The sequence below is a fragment of the Cotesia glomerata genome, linkage group LG8, assembly GCF_020080835.1.
Source record: "Cotesia glomerata isolate CgM1 linkage group LG8, MPM_Cglom_v2.3, whole genome shotgun sequence".
Taxonomy (NCBI): domain Eukaryota; kingdom Metazoa; phylum Arthropoda; class Insecta; order Hymenoptera; family Braconidae; genus Cotesia; species Cotesia glomerata.
In genome coordinates this window covers 1,648,404-1,669,845 of record NC_058165.1, presented here as the reverse complement: position 1 = coordinate 1,669,845, position 21,442 = coordinate 1,648,404, and the positions used below count along the sequence as shown (strand labels likewise).

Genomic DNA, 21,442 nt, shown 5'->3' with positions numbered 1-21,442 from the left:
TATAAATGTTATACACTAGACTATTATTGTAGATATTTATATGTATTTATATATTACTAATTGACAATAATAATTATTATTAATGAATTAATGGATTTTTCATCAATATAACTTTATTATTAACCCAATAAAATTTTTTACATTTATTAAGACCTGTTGTTAATAAATGAAGAAATAACAAGAATAGTAAGATAAACTGTGCAGAATCTATCACTTATGCCATCTAGCGGGAGGGTGGAGACTTAATATTTGAAACTCATTCGTCATCAGGCACGGTATTAATGAGAATTGCAAAGTAGGAGTACGAAGTTTTTATAACCTTAAAAGAAAATGTTGTTATTAATAGTTTAAGTATAAATAACAATATTAAGGAGGTTCGAGCGAATCTAATGTAGAAAATAATTTCTAACTTTGAGCTTTGAAATTAAGTATACGTATTAATAAATACGTAATTTATCTAATCCCAAAATTCAAAAAAGATTCACCGTTTAGTTACTTAGATATTAAATTTTAAAAATCACATCGCGTGCCAAAAGGTAAAAGGGCGCATAATTTTTTTTTTATCATCAATCTACTGGTTGACATATTCTTCGCCTAAAAATGAAGCATCGATTTCCTAAAGCTAAAAGAGCGTGTGTCTCTTATTATGCGCCCTTTTAGCTTTAGAAATTTGAAAATTTTATGACCTAAAGTTAAAAGGGCCTATAAATTTTTTTCAATATTTCCAATATAATTTAAAGTTTCATTCATATTTTATTATGTAAAAAAAAGATTGAGGTTTCTAATAAAGAAAAGTTTGTTTAATTTGATTGAGTACGAGATAAAATATAAAATAATAATTGTCAAATCGTTCCGGTGTTGGGTCTTTTACCTTAATTCATAAAAATGCTTATTTTTAGCCTAAAAATTAAAAAAAAAAAAAACGGTAGAGTCACACGAGAGAGGCATATTCTAACTAAACATACACTCTTTTAAAATTAAAATTAAAAATATTTTCAAAAAATTGCTAAATATGCGTGGATGTAGTAATTTATTTATTATTTGAAAATTATTTCAATCTCATTAGTTTTCGATTAATTTATTTATCTACTGCTTGTATAAAAATAGTTTAAAATTATTATTTTTTCAATATTGTTTAAGTACTTAACAGCCGATCTCCTTTTTTTTTCGCGTTGCACTCACTGTAAGAAACGGTATTATCCTTGTTGCACTCATAATTATAAAAATATTGCAGTTTTATGTTTTTCTTTTAAACAAATGAGAATTTAAAAAAAAAACGCTCTGCTATGAAATAGATAATTAAAAAATCTATTACGTAGCAGAGTGTTTTTTTTTTTCAAAATTCTTCTTTGTCTAAGAGAGAAATATAAAGTTACAATCGTATAGGGACCGGTAGTTAAGAAATTTTTTTTTATTTATTAAATTTTTTGATTTCATGTCTTGTGAAGCTATTTATCAAAATTTTATATAAAAACATAAATTTTTTTTATGCGCCCTTTTAGCTTTAGGCACTACTTTAGGCACTGCTTTAGGATGCTCGAATTTTTTTTTTTACATATCTTTGTGTTTCGAGTGATTTTAAGAAGAATGGCAAAAAAAATTTTTTTTATGCGCCCTTTTAGCATGGATCCCTACTAACCTGTAGGTATGCGCCCTTTTTGCATTAGTCACGCGATATTTTATCTCCTTATACACGGGCTCTTATGGCGGACAAACGTTTTGTCGAGACTTTAATTATTTTTGTCAATATTAACCTCCCAATTTTAACGGATAAAAAATTATACACAAGAAACTTGGATTATTGCAAAATATAAAAACAATTTAATAATAATACATTACCGATATAATTTTTGAAATATTTAAAGTCAAATTTTATGTTTATAACTGGTTTATCGTCAGCCATTTATTTAAATAAAGATTTGACAACATCGCGTCAACAGCTGAGAAAAAACAAAAGGATAGAAATATAATTACAGAGAGAGAAATGTTTAACTCACACACTCAACTACGTCTCAGGTTATGGGTACAATCAAGCGCGCTATTGCCAAATCTGTTTATTTATTCCGGCAAGTAATAAATACCAAAGTCATTTTATTACTTTACTTTATTAAATAAGTAAAAATCATCAATTATTAAATTGTTTAAATTATTTTAAATTGAAATAACGAATTATAACAAATATTGGGAAGACTAAAATTTAAAAAAAAATTCAAAATTATTTTGACTCATTAGTTACGCTCGAACTTCCTTAAAAGACTTTTTTGACTTTTCGCTCTTAAATAAATAATTTTAAAGAATAAAAAGCTATTGATTTATTATAAATTTAATGAAAATAAATAAAACAGCTCTTACCGATAAGTATGTTTGCATAGAAAAGACAAAAAAGGCCCCAGCGTTCATTTTCATAGGAGTCAATCCTTGTGTAAAACCGTTCAATATAAGTCGTTTATATTTTCTAGATAAATGGTTTTCCCAGCCACATTCGTAAATACTGACCAATAGTTTGTCGTTCTGGAAAAATATTCAATAAATTTTTGTTAGGTACAATTGACTACGCAGAAAAAAAGGTTCACTTAAGCCAAGAATAGTATATTGTGTGACTAGGGATGAAACAAAACGATTCCAGACCAGAGTGAAGTTGCCTGCCCGAGCGAAGCGAGGGCTGGCATCACTCGGTCTGAAATCGTGTTTCATCCCGCATCACACATTATATTTTTCATATAAGTTGCATTAAAAATGCTAGTTTCAATGTCTGGAGCCAACCAGAACTAGATAGTTTCAGACGAACACCGAAAATACCATTTTATTATGAAACTTATAATAAAATAGAAAGTAATAGTTTATTTTTTACCAAACATTATTCGTAAATTGACAAGTTTTCTTTTATCATTCTTATTTATGCTTAATAACAGAATTATGATATGTCAATACAGTTAACGGTTAGAATGACAATTATAAAGGTATAAAATAAACAAACAATTGATAGGATTGAAAATAAAGCTGCAACTTCACCTCGCGGACAGAAAATCGTCATTTTCTGTCCGCCGAGAAGAAATAATTGATACCTGCCCGGCACAGTCGCATTGGTCTGAAATTGTCTAGTTTCGGTTGGCTCAACAGTCATTGAAACTCACATTTTCAATGCAGGTTATATGAAATAGTATATTACACATCAACAAACATGTGATCTGAGGCTTTCTTATTTACTTCCCGTGGAGTGTATACTATTTTTTTGTCCAACGAAGGCGGAAAGAGGCAACTTAGTTTAGCGCAGCGGGACGAAAGTTGTCACTTTCCGCCCGGAGGGCAAATAGTATATTACACACCTAGGGAAGTAAAGTAAGAAATGTCTCAGATCACATGTAATTGTTGGCCGAGGCGAAGCCGAGGTCAACAAACATGTGATCTGAGGCTTTCTTATTTACTTCCCGTGGAGTGTATACTATTTTTTTGTCCAACGAAGGCGGAAATCGGCAACTTAGTTTAGCGCAGCGGGACGAAAGTTGTCACTTTCCGCCCGGAGGGCAAAAAAAAATATTTTTTTTTTTTTAATTATTTTCTTGAGCGAAAAAAAATTTTTTTTTTTCTTAAAAATTTCACCTATTCCAACAAAATTTATTTAAGTCAAGAAAATCTCGTTGTTTTGAGAAAATTCGGCGTCGAACTCCAAAAAAATTAAGTTCTTCCCGAAAAAAAATTTTTCTGCCCTCCAGGCGGAAAGTGGCAACTTTCGGCCCGCTGCGCTAAACGAAATTGCCGCTTTCCGCCTCTGTCGGACAGAAAAATAGTATACAAACCTATGGCAGGAAAATAATAAATATCTCCAGACCACATATATGTCGACCTCGGCTTCGCCTCGGGCAACATATATGTGTTCTGAGACATTTCTCATTTTCTTGCCACAGGTGTGTAATATACTATTTCTACAAGGAAGCTTCCTATGACCTTAAAACTTCGAGATCTGATGAAAACTACATAGCGAATATTACTGTTTGAAATAGTATTTTTTTCCATGTAAAGAGTAAATTGTAACGTTTAAATGTTAAATATTATAAAGTGAATTATAAAATTACGATTTTACTGTTTGAAATGGTAATTTTTAGCAGTTGATCATTACTTATTATAAATCGACTGTTATTTATTACAGTTTACTTATTTCCGTGTATATATGACTATATATTGAGCAATATACAACCATGCAAGATTATATATAGTTCGATATATAATTATATATGCTGATATATAATTAACATATATAAAAATTTTTTCTTTGAAAAAAATTTTTTTTTGGTAATCACAAAAAGTGTAAAATGATGTTTATAATAACGTTTAAATAATTCTAAAATACAAAATTTGTTACATTTCCTATGAGATGTTTTGGTCTGTTCCGCTACTACCTAATAGTAAAATCATTATTTATTTTATTATTTAAATAAGTGTTATATTATAATGAGATTCGGTAAAATAAATAAATTATGAATTATGACGATCCAAATATATTATGAAATCAATTTTTATATTATATTTATGATAAACTCATATGATACATTGTGCAGATCATAGAATCATTATCATCTAAGACAGCAGCATAGCAGACAGAAACTTCAAGACGCACGGAGATCATCAAAGTTAAGCAGCATTAAGCAGGGTTAATAGTTGGATGGGTGACCGCTGGTGTTATAGCCGTAAAGTTATGTCTAGATATATTTTTGCATTTTAATTGGTTACAGAGAATTGCGTAGGACCATATTAAATAATCTATCCATAAAATTAACCCAATAATTAATTAGATGTAATAAATATATAATTAAATATTGTTATATATGATTATATTTGGCCATTTTTTATATATAATCATATATAACCAATTTATATATAAATATTTTTTCTCGGGAACACCGTGGAAACTAAGCAGATTACACGGTGTTCCCAAAAACACAGTGTTTCCACGGTGAGCTCAAGGTTGCGAGGGTATACACGCAGAAAAAAATTTTGTTAAAATAACCTAACACATGTTCTTGTAACAAATGCATTTGTTAACATAGGGATAACAAATTATATGTTAAAATAACAAAATTTAGGTTATAGCAAGTTATTGATATGTTATAACAACAAAACAATTTGGTTACTATAGCAAAATCTTTAAGTAGATTCGACAAAATAATTAAGTTGGTATAACAAATTTTTTTGTTGAAACAGCAAAATTATTCTATTAAAATAACAAATAAATTTGCATTAAATTTTATAAGAATGCATAATTCAAAAATATGCTATAATCAGTGATATCTGATTTGGAAAATATTTTAGCAACAAATTAGTTTTGTTATTGCAATAAAATGATTTCGTTAGAACAACAAATTGATTTGGTGATTTAACAGACTAGTTTGTTAGAACAACTTGAAACATTTTGTTAATGCGACTATAGTATATTACATATCTAGGGAAGTAAAGTAAAAAATGTCGCAGATCACATGTAATTGTTGGCCGAGGCGAAGCCGAGGTCAACAAACATATGATTTGAGGCTTTCTTATTTACTTCCCGTGGAGTGTATACTATTTTTTTGCTTGACGAAGGCAGAAAGGGGCAACTTCGTTTAGCGTAGCGGGCCGAAAGTTGACGCTTTCTGCCCGTCGAGCAAAAAATGCATTTGTTACTATAACTACACTCATTTGTTACCAGAACATATTTTTCCGTTATCCCGTTTTTTGTTATTTCAACAAAATCATTTTTATACGTGTAGGAATAATTACCTCAATCATCAGTTGATTGCCGTAGATGCACCAATAAAATAATTGAAGCGCTCCAACTATCAACATAACAAGATCTGTGAAGATGTCTCTATTTTTATGCAGCGACTAAAGAAGAATACATATATCATAGCAAATCGAAAGTTATCTGTAAAAAAAGGTTCACGGAAAAAAGTAAACTGTAATATTCACTCGGATTCCGGTTAATTTTTATAGTTTCAAACAGTAAAGCGGACATCGGGGTGGCAAAAATATAAATATTACAGAACTTAATGTAGAAAGTATAAAAGCCACAATTTATAATTTAATATCCAAAATAAGTGATTAGTAGCTGTCACTGTAGTAAATAACGACTCTTTCATCTTAAAAAATTACAGTTTCAAACAGTAAAAATTGCCATTTTTATATATAGTCGATATTATGAGGAGAAGGAGAACTCAGATGAAAGAGAAGGGGGTCTCACTCCGGGAGAATTTAACATTTCAAACAGTAAAAATTGTACTTTTAAAATATACATTTTACCAGTCCAAGCAAATCAATAATTACAGTTTGATTTTTATCGTTGCGTTTAAAATTTACCATTTTACTTTGTAAATATTGACGTTGCTTGTATTAGAAATTTACTAACTTTATTTTATATTTTTTACATATCATTGCGATCATTTTTTAGGTACCAAATGATAAATATCAAAGTCTGAATTCTTAATTATTATACTTTAACATTTTAGACATTTATATAGCAAATATTACTGTTTGAAATAGTATTTTCTTCCATGTAAAGAGTAAATTGTACCGTTTAAATGGTAAATATTATAAAGTGAATAGTAAAATTACGATTTTACTGTTTGAAATAATAATTTTTAACAGCTGATCATTACTTATTATAAATCGACTGTTATTTATAACAGTTTACTTTTTTCTGTGTTGAAGAGATACTCACCATAACAAGGACGAAGAGTCCAACGCAGACAAGAAGAACACTTGAAACTATCTGTCCAAACATAACAAGTTGGAAAAAGTCATTGCAGTTTTTGAGATTGTCGATGAGCCGTCGATGATTGATGACACAAGTTCGGAATCTCAGAATAAATGAATCGGTTTCAATGTTAGCTTCCTTGAGAGTAAACGGCACAAAAGACCGGATTTCCTTTTGCTCCTCGGGGACTTTTAAGAATTGGTAAGCCTGGATGATGTTGTAGTTTTGCTGAGATACTGAAAGACTGGCGCGAGATGTGGTGATGTCATTGCAATGACGGAAATTCGCTTGGAGGATGACTAATTGGACGTTGAGCCATCGGATAAATCCTAGAAGCGTTGTGTCGAAGACAACGGTCCAAACGCAGGCGATGAATAATCCGTAGCATTGAGTGCCCAAAATTAGTTCAAAAGTTGGACTCTGGGTTTCGTTTAATGGAAACGCTCCCCGGACTGGGAATTGACGGGAGTGTATGAATAATTTAATTGGTAGGAGGCCTATACCTACTATGCAGATACATGCGAGGACATATATTATGTAGTCAAAACTTTGAAACACTATTGCAGTTCTGATGATTGTAAGGACTCCTAAATCTAGAAACAATTGTTAGTTAGGTATGAATTACATATCGACGGTCTAATTAGCAATTTGTCTAACTCCTTAATTTTTTTAAGGGTGATTTTTTTACAATTTGATGTAGTAATAGTCCAATTATAAATTATTTGAATGATTCAAACCAAAATATTATACCTTTGTTAGATATTAATGATATTAAATGGTTTTTTAAAGTGATAATACACTGATAGAAGGATTTATTTGTATTAAATAATATTTGTTAATAGCTAACAAATCATTTATTAGAGACCATTTTTTAATATTAAATAAATATTTCTTAGTATTTAAAATGATTTGTTTGTATTTAATAAATCTGATATTCATTTATTAAATATTAATAAATCTTTTTAAATACTAAGAAATATTTGTTAAGGACTAACAAATGGCTTGAAATAAATGATTTGTTAAATATTAACAAATCTTTTTAACTATAAACAAATCCTTCTATCAGTGTAAATTTTGAACTAATTGTTTTTTTCGTACAAATGGAAGATTCTCTAAAATAGAGTTAGACAATTTGCTAATTAGAACGTCGATACGATCTGATATTGAGGTCATTGGTTATAAATTTCTAATCGAAGATACACGGAAAAAAGTAAACTGTAATAAATAACAGTCGATTTATAATAAGTAATGATCAACTGCTAAAAATTATTATTTCAAACAGTAAAATCGTGATTTTACTATTCACTTTATAATATTTATCATTTAAACGTTACAATTTACTCTTTACATGGAAGAAAATACTATTTCAAACAGTAATATTCGCTATGTAAATGTCTAAAATGTTAAAGTATAATAATTAAGAATTCAGACTTTGATATTTATCATTTGGTACCTAAAAAATGATCGCAATGATATGTAAAAAGTATAAAATAAAGTTAGTAAATTTCTAATACAAGCAACGTCAATATTTACAAAGTAAAATGGTAAATTTTAAACGCAACGCTAAAAATCAAACTGTAATTATTGACTTGCTTGGACTGGTAAAATGTATATTTTTTTTTTTTTTTTTTTTTTTATTTTAACCCCGCTTTTCAGACTTCTGTCTCGATGGGGGTCCGGCCGAGACCGGAAGGGGACTCCAGGCTGATCGGTACATTAAGTTTGGCAGAATAAGTTTGGCGGTATTACATACTTTTTCAGCCTGGAGAGTAATGCGGCGATGGGCCGACTTTGGGGAAACTGCACGCATTTGCCTGTGCCCCACCGGTAGCACAGGGCTTGGGGAAACCATCGAAAAACCCAAACCTGTACAGCCCGGCATGAGTTACGAGCACCGATGTTCACTGAAAATTAAATTTCAGCTCACACCGGGATTCGAACCCACGCCTCACCAGTCCCAAGCAAGCATGACAAGCATTATACCGCTTAGCCATGGGACTGGCTGGTAAAATGTATATTTTAAAAGTATAATTTTTACTATTTCAAATGTTAAATTCTCCCAGAGTGAGGCCCCCTTCTCTTTCATCTAAATTCCCCTTCTCCTCATAATATCGACTATATATCAAAATGGCAATTTTTACTGTTTGAAACTGTAATTTTTTAAGATGAAAGAGTCATTATTTACTATAGTGACAGCTACTAATCACTTAATTTGGATATTAAATTATAAATTGTGGCTTTTATACTTTCTACATTAAGTTCTGTAATATTTATATTTTTGCCACCCCGATGTCCGTTTTACTGTTTGAAACTATAAAAATTAACCGGAATCCGAGTGAATATTACAGTTAACTTTTGTCCGTGTAGTAAAATCTTTGATCAGAAAAAACTAATTAAAATAAGTCGAACTATTTAAATAGTTTTCTATCTAACAATATATAGATTTAAATTTTCCACTGAGGTAATATTCTTAAACCAAGAAATCTAAAGCTTATATAACAAAATAAAAATTATAATATTGAGTAAAGAATACTAACCTGAAGAATGCTTTAAAAATGAAATAGGCTCGTGAATATCATCAATAAGACGTCGAAATGCACTTCGTTGAAAATAAATTGCCATTGACTTTAATTCTGTCATCAAAAATGGTACCATGTAATTCAAATTATAAGCCACTTCTAGAAAATCGTTGATATTTATGCAAAAATCGGCAGCATTTGCCACAACAATAAGTGTTACTACAACCCAATTGAATATTCGGAACATAGTTATCACCGCGTATTTACTAAGCGGCTTTTCGTCGAATTCAAACAAACTGATAAGTCTAAAAAGTATAAAATAATTTTTAAAAATCAATAGTTTATTTTTGTAAGTTAATTTTTTTTTTAATGTACCTTGCAAGATATAGCGTATAGTCGAGGGTTGCACGGTGTGTTAGTATAGGGGATTTCTCCATATTATTTGTTATTTATTAGAATATTATAGAAATAATGAGTGATATTATTTTCAATTTTAGGTACAAAAGAAAATTACACCCTTTTACTTTGCTTTTGTTTGAATTTTCTTTATACCGTATTTTATATCCAATAGTTTTTTTTTCCATAAATAATTTATCAGCCATTGTTCCAAAGTGTGAAGCTATAATTTGTTGTGTAAAGAAGGGGAAACTTACGAAAGAAAATTGCCGCTACTTAAAATTACTAGTGATAAAAAAATTTACAGTATTGATTAATATGCGTAAAGTTTAAAGTTTAAAAATAGTTGGTCGAATATATTTATTTTTTTTTTTTTTTCACCACTCATGCGGAATAAGTACTTAGTGTCTTATCGCTTGCAGTTGCGGTCTAAACAGACCTGTTTGCTAATTTAAAAAAAATTTTTTTTTTAAATTGTAATTCAAAAATTATAAAAAAAAATGAAATTTTTGTAAATAAATTTGTTTGATAAAAAAAAATTTTAAAAATTGTGAAGTGACAGCTAAATATAATTTCATTTAATTTTATGTGTTGATTGTTTCAAATAAATTTTTTTTTTTTTTTTTTTTAACTTTTTATTTGTTTTTAGGAATTAACTCAGGAGAGCGAAGTTTTAAGGACGAGCTTATCGTACTAGTTCCACAATATACTATTTAACGACTGTTTTCTTTTTTTTTTTCTGGCAATTTACGCACCAATAAGATCGGAAAATTTTCATAAAAAATCACCTGAGGATGATTTTCAGACAGCTATAAAATAAATTTTAGTAAAGGTAAGTTTATAAAGTTTACTGTAAATAATTAATCTTAAGGTATGTTTTCATTAAAAAAAAATTAGAAAAACGGTAGACCCTGAAGGCCATCCGTGCAACTTCCCGCTAATTCCATATCTAGGTGCTTAAAATTGCACTAATGATGTTTTTGAGCTCGCCGAGTTCAAAAAGACAATTTGTGTGTTATTTTAAGCTCTTCGAATAAATGTTATACACTAGGATATTAATGAAGATATTTATATGTATTTATATATTACTAATTGACAATAATAATTATTATTAATAAATTTTTGGATTTTTTATCTATCTAATTTTATTATTAACGCAATAAAAATTTTTACATTTATTAAAAACAGTTATTAATAAATGAAGAAATAAAAAGGTTAGTACTATCAGCTCTACAGAAATTACTACTTACGCCATCTAGCGAGAAGGTAAAGAATTAATATTGTAAGCTCATTCGTCATCAGACACCATGTTGATCAGAATCGCAAAGTAGGAGTATGAAGTTTTTATAACCTTAAAAGAAGAATATGTTGTTTATTTATTTATTTATTTCGGTGTAATAAGACCCAACAGCTGTGAAGCCAGTAACAGGGTCACTGAAAGTTTATACAAGTTAATACAAAAGGTATAACTTAGTAACTAAAAAGCGTAGTACAAGCAGTAATTAAACTTAGATATAATAAGCACATAGTTAAATTAGTTTTTATACATTATGTCTAGGATATATTGGGTTCGATTCCCAGTCTGGGCTGTCTGATTATTTTTTCAATTACGGAAAAATTCCCACTGAGTAGGTCCCCCCCCCTTTCCCCTATCCGTTCTTTCCCAACTCCCTTAAAAAAAAAAAAAAAATTTGCTTTAATATGGCAGATATATTTATCAGATATAAATAATTATATACACTGTACAATATGATAATTAATATTAGAGAATATTGAATGTTTGAGACATTATCTTAGTGACGTTAAGAGAGTAGCGAGTACGCTGGCGCTACGACTAGAGTGCTGATTATAGCCCAAGAAGTCAAAGTCATCGCAGTTTTCAGCAATGTAATTACAGATATTTAATATTCTACATAAAAGTGAAGCCAGAGATATATTATTTTTTGCAGTAGGTGGATAAAAAGGCCAAGCCGATCTGGTTTGAATTTGCGGAAACGAGATGGGAATCTGTTGCAGAAATCTGGGACAAAAAATGTCTCCCTTTAAAAGTCCTATTAACAGGAGCACTGATGCACAGATTCTTCTTTCTTCAAGTGTCAGAATATTAGCATCAACACACATGACAAGATAGTCAGATTGTCTATCAGGATAATTACCATGTTTCTTATAAATATAATATTTAAGAAATTTACGTTGAACTTTTTCTATCTTAGATATATGTTTTTTATAAATAGGTGACCGTATTATAGAAGCATATTCCAGTTTGGGTCTTACTAATGCAATATACAGTGTTTTGATTACCTCAGGATTCTTAAAGTTTTTGGTAGATCTAATTACGAAACCGAGTATTTTTACTGCTGATATTATTAGATTTTTCTAATGATCTGTAAAAGTGAGTTGATGATCAAATATAATACCCAAATCCCTACAACTATTTACACGTGAGATTAATTGACCATCTATTTTGTAATCAAAGATAATAGGGGATTTGTTCCTGACGAAAGATATTATTTTACATTTGGAAATATTTAATATCATTTTATTTTCTTCGCACCAATAGAAGAAAGCATTTATGTTGGATTGGAGGAACAGACAGTCCTGTTCCTTTTCAATGAGATAGTAAAATTTGGTGTCATCAGCAAACATATCAATGAAAGTTGATATTACCTGACTTAATGCCCGAGTCAGAATAATGAACCTACATGAGCCTACAGGATAATTTTCAATTGTTTTGATCGATATTATCCAATTTATAAATTGAATTTTTAAGTTTTTTTATCAATAATTTTTTAGTTACTATTTAAATTTATTTGTATTGTACTATTTAATATTGGTATGAGTATATTTTGTGAGGTTATATTGATCAATCAAAACAATTCAAGATAAAAATATCGATTAAAACAATTAAAAATTGTCCTGTAGGCTCATGTAGGTTTATGTAGGTTCATTATTCTGACTCGGGTGGATTTATATAAATTAAAAATAGTAGAGGACCCAAATTTGACCCCTGAGGTACACCTGATGAAGAGATATATGACTTGGATACATATCCATTGAATAAAACTTTGCGTTTACTCTGTTTGTTAAATAGCAAATAAGTATGTTAATAAGCAACTCAGGTATACCAAGTTCATATAGTCTCGACAGCAGTATTCTAATGTCTATCTTGAATTTCTTCCGGTTGCGCTACGCAGAGGAGATGTGAGAGATGATTATTTGCGTTTACCGAGATCTACTTGTAGTATGTATGATAATTCCTCTCTTGTTCTTGGCATACGCATCTGGAATATGTTGCCGGTGGAGATTGTTAGGGCCGAAAATTACGAAATGTTTCGTAGTTTGTGCCGTGATTACTTTTTGCACGGTAATGATTAATTAAAATATTAACAGCATTACATTATTATTATGCTATAAACTAATGTTATATTATTTTATATTAGAACTGCTGGACTTCATCATGATACTGTATTATCATTTACTTTGTATTTACTGTACTTATTATTTTGTATTATTTGATGATGGTCCTGAGGGAGCCTAGGCTCCAGGACTAAATAAATATTTATCTATCTATCTATCTATCTATCTATCTTGTCAAATGCTTTTGAGAAATCTGTCTCAATAACATCAACTTGTAGACCATTTGATAACTTTTCAGAAACATATTGTGTATAAGATAGTAGATTCGTACTAACAGATCTACCTTTTAAAAATCCGTGTTGATCATTTGAAATAATTGGGCAAAAATATGCTATAAGTAGATCATATATAATCTGTATAATATTGTCTCCTGATTTAAATATTGGACAAACTTTCACCGTTTTCCAACAGTCTGGGAAAATAGCTTGTGTTATACAATCATGTATTATTATTTTGAGAGGATAAAGAAACTGTGCAGCACAGTCTTTACACGGTGAAAAATTTCCATTATTTTTTATTCTGCATGAATTTTAGATATTACAATGGTGCATATTACTAGTGAACCTTATTGACTCAGAATAAAATTTTACAATGGCCCATAGTAATTTCCGAAACAAATGAAATCAGACATAGTAAATGGTAGAAATTGAAATGTACCATAGTAAAATGAAATATGCAATAATTTAAATTTCCGAATGTACTATAGCAAAAAAAAATAAGAAAACGTTTGTAAAAAATAAAAATTTTAGAGTAAAAATGTTTTTAGCAATCAAAAAATATCAAACCAAACAAGATTTTTTTGTTTGCAATAATTTTTAAAAATATTTTTTAAAATATAGTTTTTTATTTTTTTTCATTTTTAACAATGAACGTAGGATTTATTTTGGCAGTTAATTTTATTATGAATAATTATAAACACAATATATAACTTTTAAATTATTTTTTATTATTATTAGAAGTGTCGGTTGCAGGTTAATCATCAAATGTTTGTTTTCATTTTAATTTTTCACGGTAAATTATTAAATATTTTATTATTTATGAATCTTACAAATTTTCATTAACTACTCATGCGTTGATGGATTTATAAACTAATATTTATTTAAAACTTAATGTTTATTGCAATTTTCATAACACCGTTAACCACTACTGATAGCGTCTGTAGACTTATGTTGACAAAACAAAGCAGCACGAAAAAATGAAAGAGCGCGCGTCGCGACTGACGCGCATACGTTTACTATGGGACATTTGAAAATTTCATAGTCACAATTTTAAATTTAAACCGAGTACACGTGACTAAATGTGAAACTTTTTTATAAATTTTTATTGTCGACTGAGCAACAGAAATTTTACTATGGAACTATAATGAAAAGTTTTAAGCACACTAACAGTTTTTGTTCTGTCAGTTTACGAAAATTTTTTATATATGTTTATGTAACAGTTGCATGGTCAAATTTACTATGGTCCCTAGTAAATATTGATTGGTACAATATGATATTCTTAAATTTTTATGGTAATATTTTGAATTGAGTCATTAAGGTTCAGTCTTATTATGTATGTATAGTAAATTTCTACAGAAATTTCTCACCGTGTAGCTATTGAACTGGGAATAGCATCTAGACCTGCAGACATTTTGTTCGGTAACTTCTTAATGCAATTTAGAGTAATAGTGTCTGATGGTATTTCCAAAGTTCCCATGACTTTTGGACTACATTTCGAGACATAAGAGTACACCAAGGGGTCAAGTATCTCGTATACACTACTGAAAAATATTGCGAAGGAGTCAGCAATCAGCTGAGGGTCATTTGTATTTGCTTCTGAGATTAAAAAGGAACCAGGAAACTGACTACTCCCTCTTTTAGCTTTAACATGAGTCCAAAATGACTTTAGGTCAGTACGAAGTTTATTTTCAGTATTTAGAAGATAATCTTGATATGCCTTTTTAATTCTATGTTTTAGAGAAGTTCTAAGAAACTTATAATGTTTGATTCTGAATGCTTGTTCTGAATTGTTATTGCGAGCTTTGCGCCTAGATATTTCTTTAATTTTACAATCTTTTATAATATCAGCAGTAAACCAAGGAGAATAGTTAGTAGATTTATAGCATTTAGTTTTGGGAGCTGGTATAGATTTAGAGAATGCAGAATCAATTAATTGGTAAAACAGAGCACATTTCTCATTGGGTGATGGTAAGTTAAGAAATTCGTTCCAATCAATTAAATTAAGTTCATTAATTACGCGTTGTTTGTCATACTTGTGGAAATTAAAATTACCAAGAGGCTTTTTGATTATACTTTTTGATCTATCTATAGAAATATTTAATGATATAGTTAATCCTGGGTTATAATTATCAATCTTAACTATGGGTGAGTGATTTTGATCAACATCACAAACTGTAGACGAAAAGACAAGATCAAGAATCCTACCATGTGTGTTGTGCACATAATTATATTGTTGCAGGTTACAAAATGCCGCAAAATTCCTCAAGAGATCAGCCTTGGAATTACCTCCACAACCATTTGCAATTTCAGCAAAAAGGGGAGCATTGAAATCACCCAGTAACACCAACGTACCGCTCTACAATACCGCATGAGACGAGAGAGTTGTTATTAATAGTTCAAGCCCTCACGGTTTTGGAAATGCCACAAAAATTCGGTATTTATACGATATGTGCTGTATTTTTACCGTAATACTTTAGTTATTTTAGCCAGTTTTTTGCCGAATTATTACGAAAAAATTACGAAATAAATTTGGAATATTTACGGCATTACAATAAAAAAAATTACGGTATATTAACAGCATTTAAACCGTAAATGTATCGAATATTTTCTGTATATCTGCGGCACTATTGCAGCAAAAAACCGGACAAGAAGATCTCTACTTTCTATTACCGGCAAAATACCAAAAATATGCTGCTTTACTACTATTTTTCAATAGCTTAAATTTTTTTCTATAATATCATAAATTATCATGAATAATTTTTAAGAGGTTAACAAATTAATTTCTCTACTACTATTATTAATATTATAATTTTTTTTAGTCCAGACCGAGATTCGAACCCGGATCATCTAGTTACACGCCGAAGGCTCTACCAGTTGAGCTATCAGAGACACTATCCGTATCCATTTACTCAGTCACCTAATAACACTCACCGACTAATAAACGCAACCGTCCATCTTACGGTAAAAATCATTATATCTTTAATTATATCAGTATAAACGCGGCAAAATTGCAGTATATCTTTGATATTTTTACCGTAGAAATACAATTTTATTATTGTAAAATTATAGTAATATTATAGTTAATACAAATTTTTTACGGTAAAAGTTCTAGAGTTTTACGGTAATTTTATCGTATTATTTCTGAACTTTGCAGCAAAAGTACAGTATAAATACTGTATAACTATAGTAAAAAAACTGCCTAAAATAACCACAGAAATACCATATTATTTCAGAATTATCAAAAATTATTAAAAAGTTGATGTGACTACGTTATCATTGTTGTCGCTTTTCGTTGCTATGATGACCACTTTGGAAATTAAATGATTACCATAGCCACGTTTACTATGAAAAAGGTTATCATAGCAACGGCTACCATAGCAACGGTTACTATGGTATCCATTATCATAGTAACCGTTTCTATGGTAACGATTACCACAGCAAAGATTACCATAGCAACGGTTACCACAGCAACTGTCACCATGGCAACAGTTACTATGTCTGACAACATTTACCATAGCAACGGTTACTATGGCAACACTTACCATGGCAACGGTTGAATATTAATGAATTGAATTTGTAAAAATATTGATTAATTAAATTATTAATAATAAACATTTCGACGGAAGCGCGCAAAGTCTTTTTGGATTTCTTGTGCTTAGATTAATAATTTAAAAGAATAGGAAGCTATTGATTGATTAAAAAGTTAATGAAAATAAATAAAACAGCTCTTACCGATAAGTATGTTTGCATAGAAAAGACAAAAAAGGCCCCAGCGGTCATTTTCATAGGAGTCAATCCTTGTGTTAAACCGTTCAATATAAGTCGCATAGATTTTCTCGATAAATGATTTTCCCAGCCACACTCGTAAATACTGATCAATAATTTGTCGTTCTGATGAAATATAAAATAAATATTTTGTTAGGTACAATTGACAATCACAATTAGGAATAATTACCTCAATTATCAGTTGATTGCCGTAGATGCAGTAGTAAAATAAATGGGCCATTGCATATCCTAATATAACAACGTCTGCGAAGGTGACTCTATTGTTGTGCAGTGACTAAAGAAGAATATATTCGATAAAAAATATCTACACTGATAGAAAGATTTGTTAATATTTAATAAGCTTACTTAGGGGCTTAAAATTGCACCAATGACGTTTTTGAGCTCTTCGAGCTCAAAAATACAATTTATGGGTTATTTTGAGCTCTTCGAGCTCAAAGAGATTGCTTTCTTATGCTTTTGAGCTCGAAGAGCTCAAAAGTCTGATAGGGATTTGATAAGGCACTATTTTTTGAATTTTTAAACCGCAATAACTTTTCAATGAATAAACCGATTTTCACGTGGTTGGCAGCATTCGACGCAGTTTTTCAAGCCTCACAAAGAATCTTAAATTTTGAATTGATCGCGCTAGGAATTTCGGAGTTATTCCGAAAAAACACTTTTTTCGGTTTTCTTTCGTTCACGATATCTCTCGAACGAATCAACCGATTTTGACCAGACTGGTGGCGATCGACGTGGTTTTTTGAGGTTAAGAGCTTATTAGTTTTTGGAATTGAACCATCAAGCCGTTTAAAAGTTATTCCAAAAAAACCACATTTGAAAAAATTTTTTTTGCTCGACGGGCAGAAAGCGTCAACTTTCGGCCCGCTGCGCTAAACGAAGTTACCCCTTTCTGCCTTCGTCGAGCAAAAAAATAGTATACACTCCACGGGAAGTAAATAAGAAAGCCTCAGATCACATGTTTGTTGACCTCGGCTTCGCCTCGGCCAACAATTACATGTGATCTAAGACATTTCTTACTTTACTTCCCTAGGTGTGTAATATACTATTTTTTCAGTTTTTTGAAGATTTCTCAAAATCTATTGATCTGAGTCGGTTCAAATAGTTTTCAAAATCTAAGTTTAGTCAAGCCCTTTCGAATGGCACCAACCGCGATGAAATCGGTCAAGCCGTTCAAAAGTTATAATCGGTTCACATACTTTCACACACACACACACACACACACACACACACACACACACACACACACATACCGACACCGTGACAACCTCGCGGGGATAGTCAGGGAAGCTTCCTGTGACCTTAAAACGTCGAGATCTGATGAAAACTCGATTTTTGCAAAACGGGGTGAAAACAATAACTTCCCGATTTTTGAAAATCTTCGATTTTCTTAGCGGGAAGTTAAAAATATTTATTAAAATTTAATAAATTGAATATAATTGTCTTTAAATAAATTAAATTATTAATAGTTAATAAATCCTTTTATCAGTGTAATTATCTGTAAAGAAGATTAAAGAAATACTCACCACAGCAAGTGTGAAAAGTCCAACGCAGAAGAGAAGAACACTTGAAAGTATCTGTCCAAACAACACAAAGCCGAAAAAGCTATTGCAGTTGTTGAGATTGTTGATAAGACGTCGATGATGGATGACACAAGTTCGGAATCTCAGAAGAAATGAATCCACTGGAACGTTAGCTTCTTCGAGAGTAAACGGCACAAAAGACCGGATTTCCTTTTGCTCCTCGGGGACTTTTAAGAATTGGTAAGCCTGGATTATGTTGTAGTTTTGCTGAGATACTGAAAAATTGGCGCGGGATGTGGTGAGGTCATCGCAATGACGATAATTCGCTTGGAGGATGATCAATTGCACGTTGATCCATCGGATAAATCCTAGAAGCGGTGTGTCGAAGATGTTGATCCACGTGCAGGCTACTAATAATACGTAGCACTGACTGATCAAAATTATTTCGAAAATTGGAAATTGGGTTGCGTCGAATGGAAATGATCCCCGGACTGGGAATTCGCGGGTGCGTAGGAAAGTTTTCATTGGAAGGGCACCTAGGCCTACTATAGCGATTGTTGCACCGACAAACATTGAGTAGTCAAAGTTTTGGAGCGTTATTGCTGATCTGATGGTTGTAAGGACTCCTAGATCTAAAATTCATTATCAGATACAAATCATATAGAAGTAATAATAATAAGCAGATTTATTTCTATAGGAATATGTTTTTAAAGTGAGAAATCTAATCACTCCAATCGATAAAATTTTTACGAGGTTCAAGACTATATTATCTTCGATCGATACAAGTCAATTCTTTATGCAAAAACCATTCTCTTCAATAAACAATTATTTTATTTCAATTAAAGAATTTATTGATTGTTGATTCAAGAACAAATTTTTTTATTTATAATGTTATAAGTTTAAGTCAGAGAAAAATTTTGAAGTTCAAAAATTTTTATTTCTCTATTTGCCGACAAAATATTTATTAATACAGAGAATAGCAAAAAAAACTTAAATTTATATGCTTAAAACAAGTTAAATAATATCGCGTTACAGGTGCCATAAGGGCGTATAGAATTTTTTTTTGCATTTCTGCACATTTCGGATGAAAATACATCGATTACCGAAAAAAAATTTCTTTATACGCCCCTATGGCTCCCGGGACCCACCTCGGATGTCATAAGGGCGTATAATAAAAATTCTGGTTTTTTTTTCTAAGTCCAAAAAAATTTTTAGTTAGGCGAAAATTTTTTTTTTTTCATTTCTGCACGTTTTAGACAAAAATGAGTTGATTCCCAAAAAAAAATTTTTTTGCTACGCCCTTATGGCATCCGAGGTGGGTCTCGGAAGCCATAAGGGCATATAAATTTTCTTTTTAGCATTTCTCCCCATTTCGGACAAAACTACGTCGAAAACCCGAAAAAAAATTTTTTATATGCCCTTATGGCTTTTCACCAGGACCTTTTGCCGGTATATGCCCTTATGGCATCTGAAACGCGATATGTTAATTCTCGAGTGGCGCCATACTTGGAATAAGTCGGTAATGTCTTGAACCAACGTTACCGTCTATTTTAATCCTCGAGAAAGAAATTCTTGGGCGACAGTTGTATATATCTTATTTTAAAACAACCAAGTTTCTTGATTTGAGAATCAATTTCTTAAGTTGAGAGAATTTAATTACTTAAAACAACAATGACATTTTGAAGAAAAAGTTTTTCTTTAATCAAGTTATTTTTTTTTTTTTTTTTTTATCAATGAAGATAATAGTTATATAAAACTTATAGAACAAAAATTATAATAGAGTAAATACTAACCTGAAGAATACTTTAACATTAAAATTGGCGCATGAATATTATTGATAAGCCTTCTAAACTTATCTCGTTGAAGATAAATCGCCATTGACTTAAATTCCGTCATTAAAAATGGAAACATATAATTTAAACTATAAGAAACTTTTTGAAAATCGTCAATATTCATGCAAAAATCGGCAGCATTCGCCACAGTAATGAGCGTTACGATAATCCAATTAAATATTCTGAATAAAGTAACCACTACGTACTTACTAAGCGGCTCTTCGTCGATTTCGAACAACCCGAGAAGTCTGAAATATAAAATAATTCTTAGAATCAATAGCTTATATTTTTAAGTTAATTTCTTTCAATGTACTTCGCAAGATACAATGTATAGTCGAGGGTTGCACGGTGTGTTATTATCGGAGACTTCTTCATATTTTTTTCCTTCACACGCAATAATATTTTGATATTTCTCAGAACATTACAGAAATAATGTGATATTATCTTCAATTAAAAGTATAGAAGAAAATTACATCCTTCTACTTCGTCTTTGTATCAATTTTGCTACATTTAATATGCAATAGTTTTTTCCGTGAATAATGTATCAGCAACTGTTCCAAAGTGTGAAGCTATAATTTGCGGTGTAAAGAAGGAGAACGTGCGGAAAAAAATTGCAGCCACATAAAATTGCGAGTGGTGTAAAAATTGTCAGTATTGATCAATATACGAAAAGGTTCAAGCTTGAAGATACTTGTTCGAATATGTTTGATAATATTCTAGCGTCTTGTGTAAGAAAAATTGCTTTTAAAAATTTTTTAAGCTTGAGGGAGTATTCTACTGTAGAGGCATGAATTTCGCCCGGTTTTAGAAGCGCTGTACGTAGGAAACAAAAAAAATTTCATAATCAATTTTTTTATCATTTGTTTATTGATATTTTATTATTACATAAAAAAATTATAAAAAAAAAAAAAAATTAAAATTGACAAAGTTATGAGCAGTCAAAGTGGGGGGTCAAAAAAAAAAAGAGGGTGTCCTGGCGTGCATTATTCCAACCCTCCTGGTGATCTGAAACATAAAAAACAGACGGATT

At 30.5% G+C, this 21,442-nt stretch overlaps 3 protein-coding genes across 4 annotated transcripts; all 3 read right to left on the bottom strand.

The window, feature by feature from the left end:
• Nucleotides 1-151: 151 nt before the first annotated feature.
• LOC123270713 (odorant receptor 94b-like) lies at nt 152-5,901 on the bottom strand. Its single transcript, XM_044736869.1, has 3 exons — nt 5,752-5,901; nt 2,353-2,511; nt 152-319 (listed from the first exon to the last, which is right to left on the bottom strand). Exons 1-3 carry the CDS (start codon nt 5,815-5,817, stop codon nt 257-259), a joined length of 288 nt encoding a protein of 95 aa, XP_044592804.1. The 5' UTR covers nt 5,818-5,901; the 3' UTR covers nt 152-256.
• A 742-nt stretch (nt 5,902-6,643) lies between these two features.
• On the bottom strand, nt 6,644-9,845 carry LOC123270820. The gene is made up of 3 exons (XM_044736968.1): nt 9,796-9,845; nt 9,262-9,548; nt 6,644-7,176 (listed from the first exon to the last, which is right to left on the bottom strand). The coding sequence occupies exons 1-3, from the start codon at nt 9,843-9,845 to the stop codon at nt 6,644-6,646; spliced, it is 870 nt and encodes a 289-aa protein (XP_044592903.1).
• A 935-nt stretch (nt 9,846-10,780) lies between these two features.
• On the bottom strand, nt 10,781-20,879 carry LOC123270651 (odorant receptor 13a-like). Of its 2 annotated transcripts, none has more exons than XM_044736788.1 (6): nt 20,726-20,879; nt 20,374-20,660; nt 18,584-19,212; nt 17,230-17,334; nt 17,007-17,165; nt 10,781-10,990 (listed from the first exon to the last, which is right to left on the bottom strand). In XM_044736788.1, exons 1-6 carry the CDS (start codon nt 20,785-20,787, stop codon nt 10,928-10,930), a joined length of 1,305 nt encoding a protein of 434 aa, XP_044592723.1. In that variant the 5' UTR covers nt 20,788-20,879; the 3' UTR covers nt 10,781-10,927. The 2 variants fall into 2 exon arrangements, with proteins under 2 accessions (XP_044592723.1, XP_044592724.1); XM_044736789.1 differs by having other exon boundaries at nt 20,623-20,660.
• Nucleotides 20,880-21,442: the final 563 nt, after the last annotated feature.

Excerpts from the sequence above, each read along its gene's own strand:
- LOC123270713 (XM_044736869.1), bottom strand. The coding sequence starts at position 5,817 with ATGTTGATAGTTGGAGCGCTTCAATTATTTTATTGGTGCATCTACGGC. Across the intron at positions 2,512-5,751 it reads GCAATCAACTGATGATTGAG|AACGACAAACTATTGGTCAG; the intron begins GTAATTATTCCT and ends ATATTTTTCCAG. Across the intron at positions 320-2,352 it reads CTATGCAAACATACTTATCG|GTTATAAAAACTTCGTACTC; the intron begins GTAAGAGCTGTT and ends TTTTCTTTTAAG.
- LOC123270820 (XM_044736968.1), bottom strand. The coding sequence starts at position 9,845 with ATGGCTGATAAATTATTTATGGAAAAAAAAACTATTGGATATAAAATA. Across the intron at positions 9,549-9,795 it reads ACTATTGGATATAAAATACG|ACTTATCAGTTTGTTTGAAT; the intron begins GTATAAAGAAAA and ends TATACTTTTTAG. Across the intron at positions 7,177-9,261 it reads ATTTTTAAAGCATTCTTCAG|TCCGGGGAGCGTTTCCATTA; the intron begins GTTAGTATTCTT and ends GTCAATTCCCAG.
- LOC123270651 (XM_044736788.1), bottom strand. The coding sequence starts at position 20,787 with ATGAAGAAGTCTCCGATAATAACACACCGTGCAACCCTCGACTATACA. Across the intron at positions 17,335-18,583 it reads GACTTTTCACACTTGCTGTG|TCACTGCACAACAATAGAGT; the intron begins GTGAGTATTTCT and ends ATTCTTCTTTAG. Across the intron at positions 10,991-17,006 it reads CTATGCAAACATACTTATCG|GTTATAAAAACTTCATACTC; the intron begins GTAAGAGCTGTT and ends TCTTCTTTTAAG.